At 37.7% G+C, this 26,721-nt stretch overlaps 1 protein-coding gene across 2 annotated transcripts in view; it reads right to left on the reverse strand.

Moving 5' to 3' along the window:
• Positions 1-26,721, reverse strand: part of GRB7 (growth factor receptor bound protein 7) — a 79,606-nt gene that overhangs the window by 45,342 nt on the left and 7,543 nt on the right. The window contains exon 2 of one of the 2 annotated variants that reach the window (XM_072414836.1): positions 22,972-23,041. In XM_072414836.1, the coding sequence (XP_072270937.1) occupies positions 22,972-23,041 (70 nt within the window). Of the gene's footprint in view, positions 1-16,486; positions 16,592-22,971; positions 23,042-26,721 lie in introns of those variants that run through there. The other variant, XM_072414837.1, reaches the window with a different exon arrangement.

Raw genomic sequence — 26,721 nt, forward strand, 5'->3', positions numbered from 1 at the left:
ATAGCCTCGTTGGCTGTAAATCAACATCAAACGACTGCATCAGCTAGTATGGAAACCTCAGAGAATAAAACATGTCAAACCAATCATGCACTGCCTATTAAGGTTGTTTGGACCAATGCAAGATTTGGCAGGTCTCGTAAATGTCAAGACTGCCAAGGTAGCACTGAACAACAGACATCATGGATAAGGGAACAAACTCTTGCAAGAATAAATACTATAAACTGTGTAGCCACATGCATTCACCATATCATCATATATGCACCAAGAAGTTTCAATATTACAGACTCATAAAACTGAATCTACAGTAATGTGGTATATCTAACCCAATGTAAAAATTGCAATCAAGGATGTTGAACTGGGTAAAATTGTTGGAGATTTCTGAATTTGTTCTCCTTGTGTTTGTGTTCTTTCACATTTCAAAAAACATACTGAGCGAGTAATTGGCTTCCCCTCAAATTGGCCATAGATTTATTAATCACATATTACTATGGTAGGGATGTTGGATTGTAAGCTTCTCTAACAGTTAGAGACGTAATATGGACGTAATATGGAAAGAACTGTTGAAGGGGACAGCACTACATAATACACAAATAAACAACTATGAATTGCTTGGTTTTTTACAGGAATTTCAATTCCATTCATGAATGGAAAATTGCTATGTTAAGAATGATAATCCTATATGATGGAAATGATAATAGGCTCAGCGTTAGGCTAGGTACACACGTGCAATGGTTCTCGCCTGATAATCGTCTTAGGGCTGATCTCGGACGAGAGTCTTGCGTGTGTACAGTGCACGTCTTCTATCGTCCGAACAACAGTCCTGAGGGATCCACGGATGATGGACGACGAACGATCGTAATCGAAGTGAAGGGGTAGATAGCACAGTGGGGTGCCGCTCTGTCGTTCTCCCCTCTCCATAGAGCAGAACGGTGCTGTATGTACAGCATTTGTTCATGCATCGTGCAGTTGTTTGTCGTTGGAGAAGATCATGAAAGATCCTATCCAACGACAAATATTGCACATGTGTACATGGCCTTAATTTCAATTGTCTTAGGCTACGTACACACTTGCAATGGTGGATCTGGCGTGTGTACTTACAATCAGATACCTTAATGAACATTCTGACCTCCATGACCCCACATCCTATCATTTCATAACCCACTCTTTGGCTCCTTATCGAGCTCACCTTTATTATACTTTCTTTAACCCTTGCCAAACTTTTACAGATTCTTATCTTAACTACAGAATTTTTCCTGTTAATTGGTTCTGTGAATTGGCACTGCTTTGGACTGATTAAGGTAGATAATATTGTAAAAGTCCGTATAATAGAAATAGGCTTTGTCTCTCATGGACTTCAGTTTGTAGCAAGTACAACAAGCAACAAAGCATTTCATCAAACCTCAAGCAACTTTCCTAAATCTCAGGCTTCAGCTAAAAAGACAACAGCTATAGTCTGAGAATTTAAACACATACATTAATGAGAGTGCTGCCATTTTAATCAAATTCCTAATGGGAGTCAATAAGCATTTAACTTGATGTCACTGCGCTGCTTCTACTTTTACTGTTCACTCCTGGGCTAGGTAGAAGGAGAGTTTTAGGTAAAAATGACACTGTAACAGAGGAAAAACCAGGTTCCCTGGTGTGCTACAGAGCAGTGGTCGCCAACCGGTGGTCCGGAAGAAAATTTTGGTGGGCTGCAAAAAAAATGACTTGGCCAGTGCATCCCCATCTTCCATCACACGCTCAGACCTGCTTGCTAAAGATCCTGGGGGGCCAGTAGCGAAGAATGTAGACACAACAAAGTTATTTTTTGAAGTCAACAAAGTTGTGTCCATACTGGGGACATGATCAGGGGGTTCAGGAGAAGGACCGCTGCTCTGTTCTGTGAAGGGAGAGGGTTCTGGCATCATGACATAACACTGGGGGAAGTTTCCCCGCGCATGTGCAGGATTTACTGTCATGAATGTAGTGGTCCGTGAGGTCCAAAAGGTTGGGGACCACTGCTACAGAGAACTATTTTATTACAAATTAGTCAGTCAAGAAAAAAATTGACTGACTGACTCTTTTGTACAAGGCCTACCATCAACAAGTTTGAGCTGATGGCTGCTTTAAATGCTTTAAAAGATTTGTTCCAAGTTGGCCTTGGATATTGTTTGAAAAAACGAACTACACTGTAAAGTAAAGTTTGTTAAAAATAAAAAATCAGCTACAGTACTCAACTTTTTATAAAGGTATAAAAATCCCTATTTTTCAAAATGATAAAAGGTAAGTGATTGGTAGGTATGGGTTAATGCTAAACTTTGCTATTGGTCTTTGTACTCCCTGTCAAAGTCTGGTACATTCACATAGGGCCAGGTGTGAACACAAGATTGGTTTAGATTGAGGAAGTTTCAGTCAGGAAACCCCTTTTGTATTGTAAAAGCTGGTCATATTATAGACTTGCAGGTGTGGAGTTATCTACCAACCACATCTATTATCCTGTATATACAATAGCATTTAAATCAAGCATATCCCAGACATAAAGCTGGTATTGTTTTATCCCACAGATAAGAGTCTTACATCATGTCTGGCTTCTTGATTAGCATAAAAGATTTTACTTTTATTATACTGTCTATGACAAGTTATAAATTTGCTGCTTTGATTAAACTAACATTTTATCACATTAGACATTACAACAGGGTTAAACAACCTGGGACTCGTCACGTACGACTTGCAAAATGTTCTCTACAATAAGGAAGGAGTGAAAAACTGCAAAACAAAAAAGAGGTGACATGAGATAATAGTGTGAATAGGGTGTTCCTTTACAAATTAATAATTGTACACAATGGGTCTAATAGACATGAGTATAACAGAAAACCTGGAATGGATTTAGTCAAGGATTGAAAACCTTTGCCAATTAAAAGAAAAAAATTCCTGGTTTGCTGGATCACCCAGTTTTACTAATCTATTATATCTTCTCCAGTCTTGGACCAATGTATCTTTTGTCATTGCAGTAAATGGCTATTTTCAAGTGATAATGAGCATTGAATGTGATGCTTACCACACGCTAAGGCTATGTACACACACGTGCAATAATTGTCAATCAATAATACATTTATTTTGTTTAGGTTGTTAATAAATTGTTATAATAATGCAATTTTTTGGAGCAGATCCTCCTCCCTTAAGGCAGGGGTAAATTGCTCACTTCTACTAAGGCTGATAGAACTAGAATAAAACCTAATTTAAGCCGCATACACACTTTCAATTATAGTCGTTGGAAAGGATCTTTTACAATCCTTTCCAATGACTAAGCACTGCACGATGCATGAACGGGTGCTGTACATACTGTACATACATACTTTCCAACGACTAGGGACTGCGCAATCCATGAACAAGTACTGTACATACAGCACTGTTCTGCTCTATGGAGAGGGGAGAGGGAGAACGACAGAGCGGCACTCCGCTTTGCTCTTTCTCTCTTCACTTGCATTACGATCATTCGTTATCCATCATACGTGGATCAGCCAGGACGGCTGTTCGAACAATGAACGACGATTGCTGTACACACGCCAGATTCTCGTTCGAGAACTATTGCACGTGTGTACCCAGCCAAAGATTTTATACCATGTTGGGAAATATGTAACATAGTGTGTTTAGGCATTACTGAAATATATGTTGTCCTGTTTTATGATGTGCAATAAAACTGTGGACATTGTTAACATGCACGTATGTGCAAGTGTCCTGTACTGTCTATCATTTACATTCACATGTATTCCATGCTGCTGAAATAATATTAGTGTGGCAAAACTGTGTAAATCTATAAAATATATGGCCAGAAATACAAATCGTTTGGCAAGTAAGCAGCTCCTATATATCTATATTATATTTAGATCTTAGCTTGGAGTTCAGCTTTAAGCTGCGTACATTTGGGATATACTGATCTAGCAGTGACCTCACTTTGCATGGGATGAATCTGAGGCCACAACTAGTATCATCAAGGAGAGCTGTTCACTGGAAGCTGAAACAACCAGGAGTAAAGCCAGGTACACACTTCCAATGGTTCTCGCACGATAATCGGCTCAGGGCCGATATAGGGCAAGAAACTGGAGTGTGTACAGCGCATGTCGTTCATCGTCCAAATGACCATCCTGGCGGATCCACAGACGATGAGCCACGAACGTTTGTAATGGAAGTGAAGGTGGAGAGAGAGCAGTGGGGTGCTGCCCTGTCGTTCTCCCCCTTCCCTCGGGAAAGATCCTTTCCAACGACTATAATTGGAAGTGTGTATACGCCTTAAATTAGGTTTTATTCTAGTTCTATCAACCTTAGTAGAAGTGAGCAATTTACCCCTGAGGGAGGAGGATCTGTTATAAAAAACTTTTTTTTAAGATTAATAGAATATTGCATTATTATAACAATTTATTAACAACTTTAACAAAATAGATGTATTATTGATGTATCATAAAATTGTAATCTTAATACTAATTATATAATTTTGTATAAATGTATTTATTAATGGCTTTACCTGCTCTGCATAAATTCCGGATGTTATCTGATTAGTTGCTCTGGGCCAGTTCATATCAGTTTTACAAATTGCTACTCATACCATAAATGCTTTGTTTAACTTCTTGCAACCACAAAGAAAACCTTTCACTCACCAGCAATATATTTGCAGATGTCCATCTAGGTACTTTCTAATGATATTTCTAGGAACAAACACCACACTATTGCATCATCCATGCATTTGTTTTATTATTTGTACAGCACATTTTTGCTTCACAATAACAGATAGCTGTATTTTTCTTTTTTAAACTCTAGGGTACACTTACACATTCAACACAAACACCTTAGACAATCTGCTGTCAATGTTCCAAGCCTTACCACATTACTTGTCAGAAATGGTCTGCATTCTATCAGTTGGGAAAACTAAGTTTGTATTATAAGGATTCTATGCCTTTGCCTTGTAAACACCTCTTACATTTGAATAACACATTAAAAGCACACATATAAAGCTGTCAGGATCTGCTGTCAATGTAAAAAATGGAGGTTCTGATGAGCATGCTTGATTTAAGCAGCAATTTCTTTAATGATCAGACATGTGGTTAACCACAGCATTCTGTTGCAGGCTCAAATGCTCCTATTAAAGTGTTTAATTCGAATAGGAGCACTTGGAAACCATTTTGTGCACATATCTGCACACAACTGAGGTGGATAATGGTATGGTTCCAGAAAACAAGAAATTGTATTTAGCTGTATGGTTGCTTTTGATCCTTTGGTGGAACAACTATACCAAAGCTACAATCGTGCACATTGCATTGACCTGTGGTGCAGTTTGCTGCTCCCAGGTGTACAGAAGCAGTTTGCTTACCTGGCCAACTATGCAATTTTTTACTACAATTATGAAAGCGTCCATTTTTTAAAAATATAAACAACCATTGATACATTGTAATTAGATGAAGCATTCATAAGCTAACGGCATTGTATATTTCCTCCTAGAAGCTTCATTCTCACCTTCAATTTACAGGTTAACATTTCTTGGCAAAATACCCCATGTTGATGGTATGTAAATGTATGTCTTCCATAAGTCATAATGTTAGGAATGAAGCTTGGTGCTTAACGCTTATCATAATTGAATGTCTAATGGCTGAAAAGGATAATCAGGAATCCAAACAAATCAGAAAAGATGATGGTGCTACCAGCGGATGGATTGATGAGTGACGCAAGACACAGTTCAACCCTGTCAACACTGAAGAATGGTAATAAGCAAGATAAGTCCGACATCATGAAAGCATTCCTTGCATACTTGACCATTATGTCACCAGCATGTGGATGTTGTAGAATCGTAAAATTAATATTATTAGTATAGTATGGAGAAAATATACTGATATTCACAAGATCACATAAAAAAGCTTGCTATCACATGTGTTGAAAATCCAAAGAAAATGGAGAAAAAGTTCACTTTAAAGCCTTCTTCCATCTCAGCATCTTAATTTTACCTTCCCTTTGCTATCTCATCATTTTATTTACACTGTGGAGAAAAGAGAAGAAGCCTTGTGCAACTTGTTAAGGGTTTAGGACTGTTTTCCTACCGCCATGTGACAGTGCTAGGCCAAAAACCATACACCAACAGTATCTCATGATCTATTATACTGGTAATTTATTTTGTTCCTGGTAAATAAATTAACCAGGAAAGTTATGGGAAGGTGCAAAAAGGTGCTAGAATGGCGTTTCTTAATCAGGATTCCTTAGGAACTTTAGGGTTCCTCCAGAGATAACTAGATGTTCTATGAGCAATAAGCAGGTTGTGCCCCATTTTGATAAGTTTAAGTCAGTGGTCCCCAACCTTTTACCGCTTGTGGACCACTGAATCTACAGACTGGGTCTACGGAAGAAACTTCCCCCTGAGTGATTCTCATAATGCCAGAACCTGCCCACTCTCCCATCCCAAGTCTGATCCTGTGATGGGAGGGTGGGAAGGTTGTCTTCAGAGACTCCCCAGAGCCACCGTCCACCTGTCAGATGGGCAGTTGGGGACCCCTGGTTTAGGTTACCTATGGTCTTTTTGGCTATCTGTAAATGTGACATTCCACTCTGTAGCCACAACACTAAACATACATACGTGAACACTATACATACAGCGTTGTTCTGTTCTATGAAGACGGGAGGTGAGAAGACGGGCAAGCAGCACCCTGCAGTGCTCTCCCCCATAGAAAGATACAGAAGTCATTTAATCACCAGAGTGGATTGATGAACAGCATGAATAATATGGTGTGTGTACATAGCTTAAGACTGAAGGGAATGCACTGCTTTTTTCCCAGGAACGATTCAAGACAAAAGTAAATCTTTTGGGCTACTAAATAGGGACAATTAACATATCCAGATGTTCCTTCCTTATAACATAGTACATTTTCACTATTTCGTTTCATGCCCTATTTACAGTTTTTGCCTAAAGGTCTGACCACCAATATTATACTGGCCTGTTATTGGTGGCCAGAGCTGGGAAGGTTATCATGCTAGGGACGGAATATTTTCCTGGATGTGCACCTATCGACCAGTGTATAGCCAGCATAAGTCTGGAGAAGTGTGCATTTAGTTGTTGCAGTGGTGTTACTGGTTGGCATATGTTCACCTCTTGTATTTTTCCCTTAAACTCTACATATCATTTGTTGTAACGAGCATTATACATCCATTTTATTCATTTTGGTTTTTCTGGATCACCAAGGTTCACCCACGATAGTTTGTCTTCTCTAGTCTTGGAGAGCTTTGATAAATCAGGCCCCTTGTACCTTGGTTACATAATAAGTTGATTTTATGAAAACAATATGCTGCCTACAGTTTGAATCCATTAGGATTTAAAGTGGAAGTAACCCCCCCCCAAAAAAAAAATGCATTTACCTTTTATCCCACAGATCAGTCTATCCGTCGGGAGGTTTCTTCCGTCGGGTCCTACATTGACCCGTATCTATCTTCGGGCCAGTGCCGACATCTTTTCTTCCGGGTTCTTCTTCCTGCGTCACTCAATGTCACACTGCACAGGCGCGTGTTCGGGTGACGTAGAATGGGAACAAAATTGCCGATCTCACTGCGCATTCGTGAGGTTGGCAATTTTTTTTCTACTGATGAAAGGGCTCCTTCTGCCCATGTCCGAGATCAGGGCATGAGCAAAAGGAGCAGCCAAGAGCCTGTGTGACATAGGTATCCCGGGAGGCTTTGCGCTCCCATTATTTTGTTCAGTTACTAGTCTGCTGTAACTTTTAAGTAGTTCTGATAGATTTGATCTTCAATAAAAAAAAAATAATAGTAGCAAAATATCAAATAAACAAATCTCTTTCTGCTGCCATATCTTTGCATGAATTTTCTGTGCCCAACTTCTTCATAGATTGTAATCTTCGCCTAATGTATATCAAATATCCTACAGGGAAGATGCATCTAATTGCCAGCAGACAGCCACATGTAATTACTCACACCTAGTAATAACTAATATGCATATATATATTACAGAAAAAATAATTACATATCACTATCTGCCTTTCTGGTTATTTAATACATTCAATAAAAATTGAAGCCAGATCTAAAGGAAGTGGCAACCTTTACAGCCAGTGCTTAATGCCAACTACATGTCTTTTCCTCATTGCTGACTCATTTTATTAGCACAGTCAGGAGGATAGAAATGTCTGTAGTTGAGAATTCTTATAGCAGGCAGATCTGATTGCAATGAAACACACTGACCTAAGTGATTTTGATACAGTGTTGAATCATACATTGTAATTACTTTATAATTAGATTTACAAGCAATGGTTTTATCACCAAACCACATCAGATCGTGTCAGACCAGTTCAGCAATTATTAGGTCATCATTAAATAGTTGTGGCAGACCTTTAGACTCTGTAAAGGAAATTAATTTACACTTTGAATATACTTGTGAAAAAAAAGGGGAGCAAGTTAAAATGAACACAGGTAGAATCTGATTTTTTTCGACTTCTATAAAATTGGAAAACTGTGTGGCTCCTTATTAAGAGTAACTTTTTAAAAGGCAGTATTGTCCATAGAATATAAGAATAAAATAATTAGACAAAAAAAGAGAAATCTGTTTTTAGAGAGGTCAAATCATATTATTAAAGCTCTCCAAGATTACAGAAGAACAACTATTATGGGTGATCCAGCAAACCAGGAATGGAATTCCTAAAAATCAATTGCAAAAGTTTTCAATCCTAGACCAGATCCATTTGTTTTATCATCCAGGTTCTCCTTTTTGAAGAGCTTTAAAAAAAATCAGGTCTGCTGTGTACCTAGATTTTTTTTATTTATGGACAATTCTTGGCTTCAACACCATCTTCCATGCCCTATGGCTTTTTATTCTGCACTTCGAGACTGCCAATTTTTGAGACTACTGTCAATGATATTAGTCTCAACTCTGACATATCTGAACTCTGCCTGACCTTAGTTTGCTGCCTATCTCACTAAACCCCCAGCCCATATACTATGACACTCAAACAGGAGAGACTGGCTATTATTTGCCTCCGTAACAGTATTTCCACCTTCCACATGATTAGTCATTTCAGCTGGAGAGTAGAAGATGATGGAAATTAATTTAAAGAGGATTATAAAATATTAAACATAACACAATTTAAAAAGCATTTCTAGGCAGCAAGTAAAAGCTCTCAATAAGCTACTCATGCTACCCAGAAAAACTGTTAGGGTGATAGAAATCAGAAATTTTGCTCAGTTTGACTTAAAGTGGATGTAAACATTAACAATGAACTTTTCTTGTTTGCTCTACTTTTGGTATGTTAAACATTCCATTTAGTTAAATCTGTTTTATATGTGCAAAAAAATACGTGTTGATCTTGTCAGAGCTGTCCAGTGTGCTCTCCACACTTTCTGGGTCTGTTTAGCTCTTTCAGTTCTACAAAATAAATAACTTTTATTTTGCAGAGGTGTTGGAGAGTGTGGGAAGGGGTAAGTAGCCTAGCAAAAGACACGGTCCACAAAGCCCACAGTAAGATATAACACATGCAAAGTAAAAACCTACTATACCAACAATATTTAAAAAAAGAATTAATGGTCTAGAAACATCTTTCATAGAAAAAAAATAATTTAGTAGTTTTAGGAAGTCATCACTTTTGGATGAGCTTACTGCCCATATCCCGGGGGACATGTGACATAAAGAACAACAGGGAAAGTTGGCTGTTGGCTGTTGGCAAAGGTGGCAATGGAACTACATGTGTTGGCATGGCATCCTCCAACCAGTTAGCTAAGAACCAAAAACAGATCACTCTAGTGCAAATCTGCTTTGGCGTGATCGAAAAGCTGTAGGAATTCATTGTGGCCACTTATTGCTAATAAATATGGGTCCATATGTACAAAAACCTATACAAGAGTCTTATTGAAAGGGAATACTTTGCTTATCCGTTACGCTTTAAAAGTGTAGATCAACCTGTCCTGTACTAGCTGGGTCTTTAAACTAAAACTAAAAGTCAAAAAATTGCAAACAGGCAGACTCTTTATTGCAGATGCTCGTGGCCAGCTCATTGTATAACCCTGGCATAGCTGACTGCCGGAAATGAAAGATCTCCTCGGCAAAGGAACAAGTTGAGTTTAGTTCTGCTTTAAAGTAATAAAACAATAGTAAATGTGCACATGCTCAGAAATGTACTGGATATTTTGTTGTTTTTTTTAATAAATACTCTTTAATATGTTGAAGGGTCCCTAAAACCTGCCATGCAAATATTAATAACAGACTCTATGGTTGATGCCTTACCCCCCATACTTTGCGCATTTTGTCATTAAGGCTATATGCATTTGGTGTGCGACATGAAAGTCTCTAGTTGGATGATACTGTTGAGCACCCCAGCTTTGGGAGTACACAGGCACCCTGAAGATAAAAAGTTGGGGAAAACATCCTGCTAAATGTACCTGTGATTCCACTATAAGGTGAGAATAAAACAGTGAGTAAACAGGTCTATTTAAGATCAGCCTGACCTGATCTAAACTTATCTAAGGTAACCACAGTGCTAAGTGCAGACACCTTCTGTCCACTAAGAAATATAAAAAGCCATTGATAAAATGGAATGGGTGGGTGCTGTTGAAATGCAGCCAGAACAAGTACATTTATTCTAATAAATGAGAAGTGTACAACAGGCTGGTATAAAATCTATGGTATCTATTTATAAATAACCAATATTAAAATATATAATTAGTATTTATTCAAAAACTTGTGTAATACCTGAATTTGACATGTTATCGAATTATCGGTCGTTAATCGTATGCTTCCAATGACAATTATTGCACGTGTGTACGTAGCCTATCCAGGAGATGGAGGGGCAATACTGGGGTCTAACCATGTGTACTACAAGCACATGTGCCAACAATGATCATGGTAACAGGAGAAAGAGAAGAATGAGAAGATTAATGAGCTCATTGATGTGCTGTTGCTCCAACTAGAAAGCTGGAGACAGGTAAGTGACCAAGCTCTATTCTTTTATTGAAGTCAAGTCACCAAAAGGGGCTCTGCTGTTTGGCAAGGTTGTGTAAATCTCATTAAAAATACATTTTTTATCACACAACTACACTAGTAGCATGGCAATGGCATAGATACCCTACTACTTTTAGGTTTAGCAAACATACTCAGATCTGTTGCTGAGTTTGATATCACCCAACCAATCCAATCAATTTTCCAGAGTTTTCCAAGATTAGATTCACAACTGATCCGAACTCCAAAAAACTTCTCTTACAATCAGTCACCTGATAAAAATCTGATCATGCTCTTTCTAGTAGATAGATAGATAGATAGATAGATAGATAGATAGATAGATAGATAGATATAGGCTGAAAATGTTCTCATTGCTTATCTCAGCTGTGCGTCCCCTCCACTGAAACTTAAAATCCAACCTAAGGGGGAAGATGGAACTGGAAACTCCGATGATGATGAAATCTTTCTGTGGAAGTCTTCAGGATATACAGTATCAGGAATTTTTGGATGGAATATATCTTTCATTATGTACAAATGTACAAAAGTATGTACAAAAGTATTATTAGGTAATAACTTTTTATGGTACCCTGAACCAGCAAAAGTGGAAGCATGATGTGGCAAAGTTGGAGGCTGTAGTGGATTCTCCTGCTACTTGCAGTTTATCTAAATCATCTGCTCAGAAATAAATCTTCCTCTGACTACCAAATTATAATGAAAAAATTATTTTGAGTAATAGCATAATTAATGTTTAAAATTTCGGCTTGAGAAAAAATAATGACAGGGTGGTCAGAGATGAAGACATCATCTGATCTCTACAGAATGCCTTCCGAACTCCGAACAGTTCCATCAGATTTTCTTTCCTTGGAAGAATAGATATTAGGGGCCCTTTCACCCCCATGGTATAATACCGCATGATTGGCAGCTACAAGGAGCAGAGTCAACTGCTGCTGTGCATCCTAAATTGACAAAAACTGCATCACGGGTAATCGGATTTGCATGCATCTGCACCAACCACCACAAGGCTAAAAGTGAGCACAGTCACATGCAAAAAGCCATCAGATCTCCTTGTTATTTTTTTTTAACTTTTTTTTATGTTGCATCACAACACACACCGATATGGGACGCTACATGTTAATTGTTGTAGCTATCAATCATTCGCATGGCCATGATGCTACGTGACATTGCACATTTTTTATTGACGCATATTTCCTTTTATTTCTTGGTTTTTGCCGGCAAAATCAGATGAGATGAAGTCTGATTGATCATTGAATGTCATCATCACACGAAAGACCTCTATTGCAATGATCTGGTGTTGCAATAGGAAGGTAGAGTACAGCTCAGTCTGTGCTCCAAATTGACTTGCTCTTCTACACGTATTCAAAATAAATGCCAGTGACATCAAGGATGGCGTCACTTGGATTTCCCATACTACTATGAAGCATTGTATCCACATTGTGCTGCAGGTTGCACTTTAGATTTCTGAATAACAGGACTAAAAGGTCAGGATCTGATCAAACTAGCTCCAAGATTAGCATTAGATCCCTGCTGACACGGAGAGCTAGCTATCCCAAGGCTAAACCTGCCTTTTCCAATATACAACCTTACGTCCTTCATTTGGAAAGTAATTCCACATTTGAAAACATACATATGAACTATTTCTCTTTAAATGTCCTTGGTTTTGGCTCTGATGTTCAGACCCCCCACTCCAAAAAGGGGCTCAGAGGGATGTACAGAGAAAGTCCATATTTCATCTCCTTATGAGTGGTCCCCAGCAGCCTCTTCCATAAGCCACCCAGCACCGTGCTTGCAAGCACAGTCATTATCTCCCACAATACAGGTTAAATAGGCAATATAGGCAAGGACTCCAAAGTTTCTACCACAACTTAAAAGTCTGGATGGAAGAGGAACCACACTACCCATTAGGGAGGTAAATACATTTTCTCTTTGCATCTCCCCAGACATAAATAAAAATATAACCCTTGCAGTAGTGATAACCTGTAAACTTTTGTAGTTCAGTTAAGGTTCACTCAACTAAACCTTATATCCAGGTTCTAAATGTGTTTGATTAACCCCTCTGAGACCATGAACCATCAGCTATAGTTCTACATGCAAAGAGTATTGTTTCCAGATATCGATATGACCATATTCTCAATGTGACCAAGTGATCACTTACAATACAGTATAAAGGTCTCTGAAAAGCCCCTGAGGAAGCTGTTTGGTGAAACGCGTGGGGAGTAAGACAGTAATAGAATCTTATGATCACTTCTAAATCTGGAATTGGTGTAAAACCTATCTGTACTACTATTTTTTTATACATTACAATCTTTTTTGCAATGTAAATTTCATGGTTCTACATTTGATGGCTGTACAATATAATTTACTTATTTGAAGTAAAAATAACAATACGGTTAAAAGCCCTCTTTTTCCTTTCATTCGTTCTCTAATTTCATAAGACTAGGGCTGGCATTGATGATAACTGAATGAAGTGTATGGGAAAAACTCATCTCTCTCTTTCTAACTGAACCTAGTAAAATAATATTATTACCTTTATATTTTTATATATATAAATGGGGGTAAGCTGTTTAGAAGTTAGTGGCCAGTGAAATGAATGCCCTCTTCAGTGATGGCTACAATACTAGCTTTATAAAAAACTAAAAACAACATTAGAGCTATGATTTTGGCTCTAGATCTATGCAGGCATCATCAAACGGGAGGTAAATCAGTCACAGTTTAAGGAACCCAATGCAACCTCTGGGGTTCCACAGGTCCCTGGCTGAGAATTCCTGATCTAAACTAAAAGTCCATTGTACACTACCCCATTCAAAGGGTGACAACGCTGTAGTGATTTCACTGCAGGAAGTAAAAGATCAATGGATCTACAGTCAGGATCAATAAGTAACTCAGAAAAGTATATCATTTTATTTCTGTCCATTCTTTAGGCAGGGATGCTAATTACAATACCTGACATAGAAATGACCACTAGAGGGAACGTTTACAAATATGTGTGTGAATCACAATAAACAAAAATAAAAAAATCAGTCATGTTAAACTATGATCGGTAAATTTTACTATACGTAATCAAAGTATCCTATAAAAGAACAAAACTTTAATCTCCTTAACAATGTTAGGCTTTTTCAGAATCTGCCAAGGAGGGAACATATTAAAAGATATTGTGTACCTTTTAAACTTTTCTGTTGCCTATTAAGTGCATTTCATTAACACTTAGGAACTAATCTTTAAATTGTCATTGATTGTGGGGAAAATAAGCCATGGGATCAGAACAATCTCTTACAACAAATTCTAGGAGGAATGTGAGGAAGGGAAGACAGGCAGGAATGAATCTCAGGAGATTAGAGGAATAAGAGCACACAGACAGTGTAAGAGGTCACCTTAGAATATGGAATTAAAACTTTAGTACAAAGTGCCCCTGGGGTAAATTAAAGACTGTCAGCACTACTATAGTCACATTCCCATGTATATCCTATATATGATTTTTTTCGCAGAATTCTACAAACCTATTTGAAACACAATTAGTGAGTTTTTTTATTTTTTCATTTAATAGAGTAGGAGGGTTAAAGCTGACATGTTTTATTCACCAGCTGTGTCTCAGGGAGATTTTCCTTCACTTCCTTTCCCATGGAATCATCAGGAAGTCACAAGATATCTTTCCAATGTGCATAATATCCCTTTTGATGGGAACAAGTGTCAAGTGCCCACTGGAAGATTTTTTCAGTATTCTCGTTCCTAATATTGGAATTTACCCTCATTTTTAATCCCAGTATTGATGTATAAAGCTACAAAAAAAAAAGTTTTGCCTTTATATTTTAATGCAATTGATAGCTTTACTATTTTTTTCTTTTATATATGTATATAAATACAAACCCTTTGCCAGTGACTGCTCCTTTTTATTTTACTCTGGAGGTTGTTCAAGTCAAGTCAAGCACCTAATGGTATGGTATTGTGATAAAGCCACCCCAGGGCTGGGTCTATGGCGGCCTGGGCTCAGGGAAAGTGGCTTGAATAACACTGGCTTCTACTCAGTCCAGAAGACCGGGAACAAATAGTGGTAAAAGTAATTACGGCAGATGACAGTTCCCAATTCAAGCTTGATATTCCCCCCAAAAAAACTGTTTTACTTGTTTAAACTTTGCTTTACATGCTTAGCCATAGCTAATTATTATTATTATTATTATTATTATTATTATTATTAATATTAATAATAAACAGGATTTATATACCGCCAACATATTACGCAGCGCTGTAGATTAAATAGCTATACCATCATTTTGTTTGGCTTTGTGCCTATGATAACTAATATACAAATTATATCACAGGCATCAGTTACAGAAATGTTAGTACTGGGAAATCTATTTAAACAATTCATTTTTGCATCCTTCACTGATTACCTATATACAAAATGGATGTAATGATTGCATATGTTGCGGTGTGTTATTAGTGATCATTATGCAGATGGGAATATAATTTGTTCCTCTTGGCAATCAATAGGTCTGCCAACCATGGTGCCAACATCATCATCATGCCTTATTTGTTGTTAGTAAGCCGTCCTGAACTGAGGATCTCCAGTTATGCCAGAACTAGAGGTTTCTATTGTAGCTAGAAGAACAGGCTATTCTGAGACTTGTAGTTCCACTGGAGCTGGAGAGCAGAAACCAGCACACTGTAATCTGTTTAATATTAAGCAGATCAGACCGAACGTACTGTATGCATGTTTTATCTTTAAGTGTTATTCTACTTCCGCTATAAACATTTTTTTAAATAAAATGATTTTGATGATGATTTTCTCACATATATAGCCTAACACTCTAACTCTAGCGTAGTTAAACTTTACTCATAGCCCTTCACTGCCATTAACTTGGATCTGCCTGTATTTTACAGTCTGACCTCACTCTCTGTAATGTAATCATCCAAAAGCAAGTCAAGACTTCATAACCAGGTATCTGTTTTATAAAGTTCACTTATATAACAAGTTTTAATTATTAAAAATACTCTGATTACTTCCAACATCAACAATGAACATTTCATAGCAGGCAGAATAACAAGAAGCAAAACTTATCAGGCTGCATTGGGTTTCCACAGACAATGACGTTTTAGTAAATAAAGTCTCCGCATGGACAGCTCAAGGTTTTAGAATGCTGTTGAACTATAAGTCTCAGCATTCCATCCTGGAACATGGTTAAAATGGTCAAGTTACCCATTACAAGCTCACCTATTTCCCATAACGTATACTGTAAGAGCTCTATTTATAAAACAGGGAATCAGACATTCTTCCAGGTCATTGTGTTTCAATAGCATTAATTGATTCCCACCCCTGAATGTCAGATTCACTGCTTTGAAAAAGAAAGCCCTAAGAGTTAACAATTATACCTTTATGCATATACGTGTGTCCAATCCTGTCAGCTTATGAAACACTCCTGCTGATAACACATACTCGCTCACACACATAACCAAAGCACACGTTAGTTCACACTTGGTTTATCTACGGTGGTCTTATGAAGAACGGTGACAAGTTCCTACCTGTACCAGTGACCAGTACAGAGATCCTGGGGGGGCTCTTCACCAAGCAGAGAACTGGCAATTCCTGTTTATCCTCCTCTCTTTATCTACCTGTCTTGATTTACATGGGCACTCCTCTCAGGTGACATCACCTGGAAACCCTTCTCCCGCCCTCTTAAAATATGAATCAGAGGCATCCTATTGAGTAGCCAGGCCCAATGTATATATCTGAGCTATGTGTCAGTGTGTTTTAGTACATTGGGGCAGAGTATGTCTTCCATAGTTACAGGTTACATGAGAAGGTAGAATGTTGTGTATGAAGAGTTCCCTGCACAGACGTCACAGATGTAGTTGTCTTGTATGTACATATTTTACACTCCCTGCTGCAGCTACGTGAACTCTTGGACTGTCTCCAGTGCCCATGAACAATCCTTTCCTCCTCCTCCTCCTTCTCTGTCTGTTGGAAGGGAATTAGCAGCCAAGTCTCATGTTTAGTGAGGGGGGAGTAAGAGGAGGGGGTACAGGCTATGTGACAGACGACACATGCACCTACTGTACACGTACATCACGGTGATGTCCAACATATCCGCTGACCTTTGCAGGTCTTTGAGCTTAACCAAAATATATCATGGCCTGGTGTAATATGAGGTCATGCTATTCTAATGCTAGCGGATAATGCGAGCACTCGGCTGCAGTAAGCATCACGCATTACAGAGGGAATGATTTTAGCCCCTTCTCACCTTTTGGAAAATGGGACATTATAAAATTAGACGCCACTTTATTCATGCTTTATTATCCATCTTGATTACATAAAAAAAATTTAAAATAATTTAAAAAACCAAACTTTTATTCAAACTGTTAATGCGTTTACTGCTTCCTCATGCCAGGAAACTCCCTGCATCTCCCTGGGGCAGCCCCGTGGGGGTGGCAGTGAGCAGAACCACACCACTCACGATCATCAGTTGTCAAATGTGTGATTCTTTTATAACCATGAGCAAGTCCTGATTCACCTAGTGAATTTTAGTTTTTTGCACTTGTAACATTTGGTTAATAAAAGTAATTATTGTTGTGAGTGCTCCTTAAGGTAATCTCTGTACTGGTGGATAAGTAGGACCAGTAGGGATCTTCAGTGGCTATAGCATTTGGTGCATGGATGCTGTGAGCTGTGTCTTTCTAATTTAAGGGTATGAGTGCCACATGCAGTTTTAGTTTCTACATCTAGTCCTACCTATTACTTTATGATGATTGACAGTGCAGCTAAAACCCTCCCACTGTGATCTACAGTGCCTGAGAGTGGAAGCATGTGAGACACAAATTAAGGAAGATTTGGCCACAGCAGTGAAAGGAAGTTTGTGCATTGCAATGTAACTAGATTTGGGATTTGGTAAGAAAATTATACAGAAGCCTTTAGTTGAACTTTAAATTGCATGACAAAAAATATGCAACGTCATTTGGTAATTTCAATAGTCCTACGGGTAGACATAAATTACAAGAATATGCAGTGTGTTGAGCTATGTGGAACAAATACAGCACATACGCTGAAACCAGAATTGCTGAAGACAAGTGTTCATTTTCAAATATGTTTTATGTTTATAACTTTACAATCTATAAAATAACAAACTTCATGCTGAAAGTTCTTTCATTTGGAAGTATAATATATATTATACTGTATTATATATAGTTCATTTGGAAGTTCTTTTATTTGGAAGTATAATATATTTTATACTGTATTACATATAGTTCATTTGGAAGTTTAATATATGTTATACTGTATTATATATAGTTTTTTTTGGAAGTTCTTTTATTTGGAAGTATATTATATATTATACTGTATTATATATATATATATATATATATATATATATATATATATATATATTCATACATAAAACACTGGTAGGTCTTACTGCTGTCTACACCCATGCTGGAAAGATTTACTGTCGGTTCCGTTGACCAGTGTCAGGACAAGGTCCTCTGATACCCAAGGTAAGAATGCCACGACGAGCTGCTTACCCAATCCTTGACTTTTTTATTGGACACTTCAGAATCAAAGTCAAATTAAAAATGGTAAAACAAGAGAAGAGAACGGAGTTAAAAAATATAGATTAACTAAAATTTTACTACATAAATTTAAGGTTAAAGAAATGTATTATTGTTATTTACTGGCTATGTGATATTCCATGATTTGTTCCTTCAATAAAAAGGCATGAAGAATATGCTTCTGGTGCAAAATATTTTATTTTTGTATTTGTTCCTACAATCCCCAACCAATGCAAATTGAAATGGTTTACATACATATAATTAAAACAGTCAGATGAGTGTTGTGTTCTATTTACAGGAATACATAGAGCAGGCCGCTGTTATACTTGCTGCAGAATGGGGTGCCACTGGTTACACCAGGAAAAATGCAATAGTGTGCTGCCTTTTGGACTGTTAAGTATGTAATTGTCAGAAATCTGGTAAGCTCCTGAGTTCCTGTGGTGAGTTGACAATGCTGCATTCAAATCTAAGACATTGTTATAAGCCATGCCTGATTTTCCTCTGTAAACTACAGAACAGCTTATGTTAAGAAGGGGAGAAGTCTGTATTCATAACACACTTTCTATCTTAGGGCCACAACATTGCTCCTCTGTAGATAAAGTATAGTATTAGTAATGGTAAGTGTTGTGCTGTTACCTGTATTTTGTAGGTTTAGGGTGTAGGGCCACTCTAGGTAGGTTCACGCTCAGGCTTTTTGTCAATTCGAATATGTGTCTCACTGTGGATAATGATGAATATCAATGGATTTGTGGAACTAACAAGTGCTTGTTACCATCACAAGATATGAGTATCATTACTCACTAAACACCCTGTTAAACCAGTTTTTTAAAGGAAGTCCTAAGAATTAAACCTTCCAGGAAGCGGAGGTCCCCTAAATGGGACTGGATTTTAGTTTCCTCCAAAAATTTCCTTTCCACAGCCATCATCCAAGGTCTGACTAGCCCTACTGTTTATTATTTCAGCTAGAAGGGTCTCCTAAACAGTTCCATTGGTCATGAAGAAGGTTTTTTTGCCCCTGTTGGCCCCAAAAGTCATGTGAAGTTTTCATCTAAATCAGGAGATTGTTCTCTCCACATTCTACTCCCAGAATGGACTGCATGTTGATGAATTTGAAGTTGCTAACACTTTCCAGGAATAACTGAAAGCCTTAGTGGCAATACAGAAATTGGATCTACTCTTCTATATCCCCTCTAGTTCCACCAAGGTAAGGAGCCATCAACTAGAGTTTATGCTACTTGGATTGTCTGAACCATCTTTATAAGGCTAAGGGCTTAGAAGTAACCATTAGGGTGATTTCGCTCAATGTATATCCTCCTCCTGGGCAATGGCTGGTCAGTTGTCCTTGGTAATAACCTACATCAGGGGTGCCCACACTTTTTTGTCTTGCAAGCTACTTTTAAAATGACCAAGTCAAAATGATATACCGACAATAAAAACTTGGACTTAATAACTCCTGTGCGCGGGAGAGTTTATAATGAAAGGCAGGGCTCCGCGATCCACTAGCGTTGCCTTTGCGATCTACCGGTAGATCCCGATCCACCTGTTGGGCACCCCTGGTCTACAAGGAGGCAATCTAGTCTTCTGTGCATACTTCATGTCTCATTACTGTGTTGACTGCAAGAATATTTTGACTGCAGTCTCTTTGTGCAAATAAAAATGACAGATAGGTAAGTATTATGTTTTCTATTTTCCTTGCCATAAAATGTAAGTATACACAGACTTGTACAATTTGTGTACAGTTATTTTGCTGCTCGTGCACATGAGCAGAGCCAAGTCATAAGGATAAAGGATGACACCAGTGACTCACAACACAGAGACATAATTATAGACAAAGAAAGATGACACCTTCATCCGCCACTCCCGACACAGGTGACAGTAACAGCCAGGACAGATGTGTGGGTCATGTATGACATAGAATGTAGGAATGTTAACTCATTGCTTACACACTATACCAGCATGGATTTTATATGGCTACAGCTAATGGACTAATGGAGCACATTCCTGACCTCAGTGTGCCGTCTGACATCCGGTAAAAGAGTATTATAGGAAACTGAAAGCCTAGGGGACAGGTGTGTTCTGCAGGAGGTAAACGCACAACTCTATTATCTCTCCATACAGGTGAATTGGGTTTATGTAATAGATAGAACTACAACAGGCAATGTCAAGGAAAAGTGATAACAATCAGTGATCCTGCATCTGACGAGGAGCTACAAGTCCCAGCACGCATTGTCAGCAGGCAGAAGATATTTATGAAACTAATTTCTTGGAGTTGCAGCATAATTTGCAATCTAGTCATTTATAAACTCTTTTTTTACTCTTTTCAACATACTTTACAACATGCAGTTTAATGCGTTGTCATGGATTTCCATTAAGTTCATTATCAGGGCCCCTTAGCTAAACTTACATCATACTTACAGCTGTACATTCAGCAAAAGGACATTTTGTATCTCTGTTCAGAGACCAATGTGTTCACTCACTAAGCAGGGTCCTTCTCTACGGCATGCTGACAGTGTACAGGAATTTCTACTCAGGAGGTGGCGATTTTAAAATAGATTTTGAAAACATTTTGCTTTGATGCACATGCAATGTATCGAGCCCATTTAAGCTTCAACTCAATTGGCCTTTCGTGCTTACTCTGAACTTTAGGTTCAACTATCCTGCATTAGGGGTAGATAAGTGGAAGGCAGCCCACAGATGATCCCAATCTCAAGCAACAGTTATCTAGCATGTGTAAGTAACCTTAGATTTGGACTTTTTCCAGTGGAGGTTTCTGTTCTGGAGGCAGCTGTCTAATTTAGTAAATTCTCACATTGGGGAGATTTCCACTCATTTTCACTTATTAAAATGTCTCCAACTGGAGTAAACTACAAAACCTTTAATTGTACATCAAAGTTTTAAAAAATGCCATAAACAAAGCTATACCATCAATACAAATGATCAAAATGTGCACATTTTGCACGTCCTAGAACGTTGTAGCGAAAATCAATAAATACCAGTATATTGCAGTCAATATAGACATACCAATAAATGCACTTGCTGGATAATTAAAACCATAAGGAGTAAATTTGTAAAGAAATGTACAATTTAATGTCCAAAATATTATAACACACAAAGGCCATATTGGGTGGAAGCCAGTAGACGCAGCAGATGTGAGTGTTAATACGCAGTGTGAAATTACAAACTATGCATATAGTGTCCTTAGGAACATTGAACCCAGGATCACAGAGCTTCAAGGAAATATTACTAAACTACTTAAGTGCCATGCTTTAGATCACAGATGATTTTTAAATTAAGAAACAACAGGGTCAAGAAAGTTTGAAGATGTAAAGTGGTCCAACAACCGCAGTCATCATTAAATATGCAATACATCCAACCAGACTCATCTCCAAATGAAGATACTTCTTTTTTAGATATCCCTAAAATTCATAGAAGATTAATTTCCCTAAAAGTTTGAAAAAAAAAGAGCAGTATGTCCTAAAACTTTTGTAATAGAAATGTGGACATGGTGCTAAAATCCACTATTGTGAATCCAGATCACAGATGGACGTGGAGATCTGCTGATGTAGATTTAGCTTTTAGAATTGATTCATGCAAAAGTCTTGGATGATAAACATCTCTCTTCCACAAAATACTTTAAGGTAGAACAAAACTCAATTCCAATAAATTAAAGAATTCAAAAAAATGTGGGAGCAGGTAGGTTCTTTATTGCAAAAGATCGATGCTATATCCCTTCTGCAATACCACAAAGTTTCTCACTTCTTCGTAGTCCTGTGTAGAATGCATACTAAGTTGTGGACCAATCAAGATTGATGAAGATTTTGAACCAAAAAATGGACCCAGAAAAGTAAAGTTATTGGCAGTGCCGATGCAGCAGGTGAGTTTACCTCCACTTTAAGACTTAACCCCGAATGATCACCAACTGAAACCAAGACAAGGTAAAATACTACTTCAAAGTGGCATTGCTTTAAGTAGACCCTGTGCCAGAGAATTCATTTCAACAACAATCTTCCAATAGGTTTATTTCTACATTTAGCATGTTATATCAATGTTAGTTACTTGTAAAAGCCTCCCTTTTGTAGACATTTAGATTGCCTAGGATTGTTGCTCAATGTCACAATATTGGATGTGATGTCAGCTGACTCAGTAAGCTAGGAGTCAATCAAGTTACAGTTTATAATATTGCTCTTCACATTTAAACAAATGTGTTGTGGTGATGTAGAGAATGAATTAAAACTGAAGAGTAAACCTGCTGCAAGTAAGCCTATATAAATACTATTATGTGCTTTTAGCTGCAAACTTTAAAAGATATTGACCAGTCTCTTTAAAGATATTCTCACCACGCCACATTGCAGGAACAATCTTTTTGGTCCATGGAACAGAATACTGTATATCTACATTTACAGTGTAAGATAGCATTAATATCTTGAAGATGCCATTATATATAGATATAGCACTTTTGTACTTACCATCTCCCAAGCTGTCTTCATTACGGTCACAGTCTTGCAGCTTGCAGTTTACCCATCTTCCACCATTTTCCTGCAAATGACAAAGGTAATATCATCAGATTTTAAAGCACAGGCCACATTCTTAAAATTAAATGTAAATGTTTCAATTTATTACATCCTTTTGATTTTCTTTCATGAACTGGAAGCAATTTAAGACTGTGTTACACAAAAGGTAAACTTTAGTCAAACTTAAAACTATTGCATTATAGTTGATGCAGGATGCAGCCTTTAAACCTAAAACTTGTTTCACTGAACATTTCTAACCAGGTAGTACTATCGGCTGTCGACATTTGAAAGACTACCTGTTACTCCAGTAGTGGTAACAACCTGGTATATAAGGGTCTTCCTTGCTGCAAAGTATACTGGATTTTCTGTGTATGTTGTTACATCGTACTATACTGTCTATGTGTGTATGTAGCCCTGTATTTGTCCTTACCAGTTATCTTTTGCTAAACTGAATTATCCTTTCCTCTCATGGCCATGGAGGGACAATTAAGGTGCGTACACACTTCCAATTTTTATCGTTCAAAACGAACGATCGATTGGGCAAAAAATCGTTCGTAAAAAAGTAACCAACGACGCCGACGAACGAGGAAAGTCGTTGGAAACGAACGACCGGACCGGCGGATCGGATTGGACGAGGATCGTTGAACATCGTTCGTGTGTACGGTCGTTCGTTGATCGTCCATGGGCTGAGCATGCGTAATGACCGAACGTTCGTTCACTTTCCTGTCGTGCACATAGTTCCTCTATCGCTCAAACGATCGTATCTATTGTGTGTACAATATCTACGAACGATCGTGTCGTTATCTCTATGTGCAGGATCGGTGCTATACGATCGTTCGTAGATATCGTGCAGGATCGTTCGTCGTTCGTTTTCCAACGATAATAATTGGAAGTGTGTACGTAGCTTTAGGCTCTTTGAGGTAGCAAAGGAAGTGTACATAAGACTCTGGAAAGTCCTGAATATCTGATATGATCAATGGGTATTTTTTTCACTTACCTAACAGAATATACAAAACAATTTTAAAAGAAGGTTTAACAGACCAAGGCGTAGGAAACAAGAGAAGTTCAGCCATAGTTTTCTATTAAAAATTAGTTTTCAAAGAAAAATCTGTACTGAGTGAATACATGGGCTACCATTCCTGGTCTCTATTTATACAACTTAGATGCTTGGCTGTCATGTTATTAAATGTCTTCAACTCATAGACCAGGACAGATTTGAAGATCACAATGTTTTATTTATTCTGGTATATTTCTTGCATTTTGATTGTTTATCCTAGATCGGAAACTCAAAAAGTATTGTAGCCAGAGAAAGCCAAGAAACAAGTTTGTTCACAGCAACAGCAGCAATGTCAACCTCTGTTTTTAAAGGTTGAAAAAACAAGTGATAATTCTTGTGAACTGATTTTGACATTTTTGTCTTGTCAGTGCACCACAATGCACAGACTATTCACATATATGCTTTTGGGTATGCAATGGAACGGTACATTTGTTTAACTGTATGTGTGAATTGTGGTGCTATTAGGAATAATTGACCAAGCACTGCCATACACATATACAGAGCATTAACAGTCCACCATTGGGATACATAACAGTAAGTTAAGAAAATCTACCTTGCTGCAAGACTCTTCAACAACAACTCCCCTTCAAGTACAACTCCTACCATGTAAGGACTGGTTAGTATAAGACTTTGGGTGTTTCTGGGTAAAGAGGTCAGTTAAAGTAAAACTGTACTAAGAGTGACCTTTCTTTAAACTGTTAAGAACATCTTTGTAAACTTAATTTTTCCATTGTGAAGTTCCAGTATAAAAAGTTAATTTGGTAAAACATTGTAGGGACATCTTTATCTCCAAATGGAAAATGCATAATTTTTGTGTTGCCTCTTAATTTGTAATTTGAATGTAGTTGTCTTATTAACTCTGTTCAAAATACTTCAATTACCAGTGTACTGCCCAATAACGGACACACATGCTAAATGTTAATATTTTGTTTTGCAGCTGCTACTTGGTATGGAGTGGTTTTGCTAATTTGATTCCCAAGTCCTTCTGCAGCTCGGATCTGCTCTACTGTACTTACATTTAATGAGTAAGAAAAGTGATTTCCTTCTTTTACATTACAATTAAGCTTGCCCCTAGTCTTTAAATGTCCATTTTCTTCGTCCAATCAGGCATGCTTCTAATTGTTTTTACCTTTAAAAAACCTCTTACTCTCACAAATCTATTTCCCGGTCTGGTATGAACATCACTAATCAGCCACACTTTCACACCCCATACATATTGCATATTAAATTTCCTAACTTCCCCCGTGTTAGTGATTTCATATTTTGTCATCTGCAGGTCCTTATTTAATGTAAGCACTGTGCATTATATGGGCTTTTTATTAAGATAGTAAGGTGACATCTTTAGTGGTTTCATTCTGTACGTTGTAATAAAAGCTCGATGGGCAAGTTTTTCTTATTCTTCTCATAGATAGTCCCAAGTATGGTATAATGCATAACTTCTAACTTTCAGAAAAAAAAAACAGGAAGAAGCCCTGTACATTTGCTAGATTTCTGTCACTGGAAATGATCTTTTGTGATTGTTTTCAATGACAGGAGAACAAAGGAGCTGTGTACACACATCAGTGTTCTTTTCTATGGAGAGGAGACAGGAGAGGATGAACAGGTAGGACCCCAGTGCACTTTTCCAGCCTGACTATCACTATCATCCCCTTTTCATTCTTTAGATTTCAGTTCAATTATGGAGGCTTAGCATCGCTGTCATTCTGATGCTTTGGCTTCAATGCATACATATTCTCCGCCCGACTTGCAAAGATAAGGAATTTTGGCATATTTATGACACTTGTTTTACAACATGCATATTTCAGGTTTGTGACTCAAATGTAGAGATTTCAGACAGAGCCAGGCAACTTCAAGAGGCATCCATTGATGGCAACACCTATATGGCTTTATCAGCACATTTATTTGACACCAGACCTCCAAATTGTTTATGTCCCCACACTTTACAACCATTGGTAGGTAATGGAAACCACAATTTAATCTTTAATCTAGAGAAATTCTGTTTTGTTCGAAAGAATACCGAGAAGAGAATAATGGTTAGAGTTACCTCCGGAAATTCGTCACGGAGCTGCCTCTTACAAAATAAAAATGATTTTTGGCAAAAAGGAAAGAGACAAAGGAAAAAAACTCTTTCCTTTGTCTCTTTCCCTTTTGCCAAAAATCATTGTTCAAAAGAATGTAAGAACTTAATTTCATAAAGTTTTAAATTGTACAGTGTAAACAGTGATAAATACGATGGAGTAGCAGATATGCCCAGACCCCTGACTATTTGAGGTGTGTAGCAATAGCACTCTATCTACCCCTGAGAGTTTTGCCTTAAGAGATATAAATGCAACAAATCTGCAGGAAAATAAAGTTGCTCAACAGTCACAACTATCAAACTTTTTTTTATTGCGAGAATCTTATGCTGTATTATGCAACTGTCATATGCGTACCATAGTCCACACAACTTTTATGACTCCTTGCGCAGCCAGTCCTATACTGGTGCCAGTAATTTCATTTGACTAACTTCAATCAATACATATAGCTCCAGGAATAGATTTCTGCATAGCCAATGTAAATTGTGTTCTAGGGCATTTGGGCTGCCAGGGCAGCACACAGCCATATAAACATGATTTTGTTGACTATCAATGACATATTGCCATGTATAA

Source organism: Pyxicephalus adspersus, chromosome 6 (assembly GCF_032062135.1).
Source record: "Pyxicephalus adspersus chromosome 6, UCB_Pads_2.0, whole genome shotgun sequence".
In the NCBI taxonomy this organism is placed as follows: domain Eukaryota; kingdom Metazoa; phylum Chordata; class Amphibia; order Anura; family Pyxicephalidae; genus Pyxicephalus; species Pyxicephalus adspersus.